This window comes from Acanthisitta chloris, unplaced genomic scaffold (genome assembly GCF_000695815.1).
Source record: "Acanthisitta chloris isolate BGI_N310 unplaced genomic scaffold, ASM69581v1 scaffold39629, whole genome shotgun sequence".
Taxonomy (NCBI): domain Eukaryota; kingdom Metazoa; phylum Chordata; class Aves; order Passeriformes; family Acanthisittidae; genus Acanthisitta; species Acanthisitta chloris.
Window position 1 is genome coordinate 4,387 of NW_008693787.1, and position 2,274 is coordinate 6,660.

Below are 2,274 nucleotides of genomic sequence, written 5' to 3' on the forward strand. Positions count from 1 at the left end.
CAAGCAGCTCATATTGGGAATATGAATCCTCCTGTGTTGCTTCTGCTTCACCTTCTAATGACATTGCATGCTTAATAGGAATTTCTTCAGCTGGTGGTTTCTCTCTGACAAGCTATCAGCAAGTGCATCAAGGGTTGTCCAGTCTTCTACTAGTCTGGTAGATTTTGTTGAAGCTTTTTTCTTCCACTGCCCTGTTTGTTATTTTGCACTGCCAGCTGAGGAGAAAGATGATTCTGTTTGGAGGGATCCAGATTACTGTCACCTGATTCATTGTGTTTAACCTTCTGATTTGAAGTGCCTTCAGTTTCTTTTCCCTGTGGTATTTTATCAAGGCTTACAAAGGCCTTTTTTTATTATGGAAGTTTAGTTCTTCTCAGCATGCAGTTTTTACCTTCCATTCTGAAACTCCATACATCCTCCAAGTGGCCAGTTTCTTTGGAAGTTTTGGTACCTGTTAAACCAAAGCCATTAGGTGAGGGATGAGGAGAGAAAGGTTGGTCTGGAGTTAGTTCTTGGGACTCCTCAGATTTCTGATTCTGTTAATTAAAAATACCCTGACTGAAATCTTTGATGTTGTTTTCACAAAAACCCAGTGGGTTATGTTTATTTTCTGGTTTGTGAATCTTCTCTTTTACATCATTATCCATTTTGAAATGGCTTTTGCATGTTGAATTTTGTTCTGTATCACAGCCTTAGACTGGTTTGTCTCTCAGATGCTTCCTGACTAAGACATGGTTCACTGTCACACTGGGTGTTCTTGATGCCCAGATCATTTTCTGCAGGTCCCAGCAGTTCCCCATAGCTCTGCACTTGCTCTTCTTTGGCTGTTGAACTCCAAAACTTCAGTATGTCTGCAAAAGGACTAAAAGAGAAGAAATGGCTCTGTCCTTCATATATGCCAGGATTTTCTTCTGTACTTTTTGTGCCTGAGGGATCACAATTCTGAGGTGGGCTAGGACAAGAAGAAATGTGATCTGATGCAATTGATTCATATCCCTGTTGATTATCACATGTGCCCATATTATAATTAAAAAAACTATTATAGATATTTGTATACCAACCTGACTGGCCATGTCTGCTTTCTGACTCCTGATTCATCTTGTCAGCTTCAGTGTTTTTCAGCAGTTGGCTTTCTGATATCAAGTCTTCTTCTGAACTGTAAGGTTCAAGTGGCTTCTCTTTATCACATGTTAGTATATCAGGAGATGATTCTGTGCTATTTGAGGTGCTTTTGGTGTCATTAAGAGTATGTACATTTGCTGGTATCTCCTCAGGATTTGGCCCATTACTGTTTGAACCTACTATTTCTTGTGCATAATTCTCTTCGTCTTCATCTGTCACTGCTTTAAATGTCTCCTTCGAGTCTTTGTCCATATGTGATTCTTTCTGGTCTGAAGTCTGCTCTTCCTCATTCTTACTTGCTTCATCCTTCATTTCTCTGCTTTGCTGGTCCTCTGTAGCAATTGTATCTGTCTCAGCATGGCCAAAACTAAGAACATCACTTAAACCCAAATTAAACCAATTTGATTTGGATTCTTGGCTTTCACTTTTTTCTTCTTCTGACAGTAACTCTGTGGCTGCTGTTTCTTGTTCAGTATTGGAATGCCCAGGCACACCAGAAACATCATGGTCTTGTGGATCATTTTGTTCTGATGCCAAATTAACATCCTCATTCTCTTCACCAAAATACAGAAAGTTTGTCAGTCCACCTTGAAACCAACCAGTTGCTGGGGGTTCTTGTTCCTCCTTATCATTTGTCTCCTCTAAGTCATTTTCAGCAGTTACCACTATTTTTCGGCCTCTGTATGTATTTTCTTCTAAAGATTCAGTAATGACTTTTAAGGGCTCTTCATACTTTTGACTCTCTGTGCTGAACCATCCTGAAATCCAACTGGACTGGCCTTCAGTGGGTTCTAGTGGGAGACTGTCTTGCACTTGTGGCTCGTCAGTGTCATCTTTTCCAACCAACTTTTTGTTTGCAGGTTCCTGAGTGTGTGATTCCTCAGAATCATTTTCAGAAATTGATTCAGTTCTTTCTTTATTCTGTATGGAGTCTCTTGTATATTTTAGGAGTTCACTTTCATGCAGATTTGGGTCTGCATCAGATGATGAATATTCACTTTCTTTGTTGTGATCATATAATGTGTTATCTTCATTTTCAAAAGCATACTTATCTTCATGAAGACAAAGGAAATCAGTTTCCTAAAAGAAAAATATTAACTTTTAGTATGTTTCTGTAGCACCGTGTAGGAGAGCAATATAGATCATAATTCT

General features: G+C 39.1%; 1 protein-coding gene across 1 annotated transcript; it reads right to left on the reverse strand.

Annotated features, from left to right (window-relative positions):
- Positions 1–684: 684 nt before the first annotated feature.
- On the reverse strand, positions 685–2,202 carry MIA2 (melanoma inhibitory activity 2; the record flags this gene model as incomplete). The annotated part of the gene is made up of 1 exon (XM_009083182.1): positions 685–2,202. A coding segment is annotated over one exon (1,518 nt), but the record flags the coding sequence as incomplete, so codon positions are not given.
- Positions 2,203–2,274: the final 72 nt, after the last annotated feature.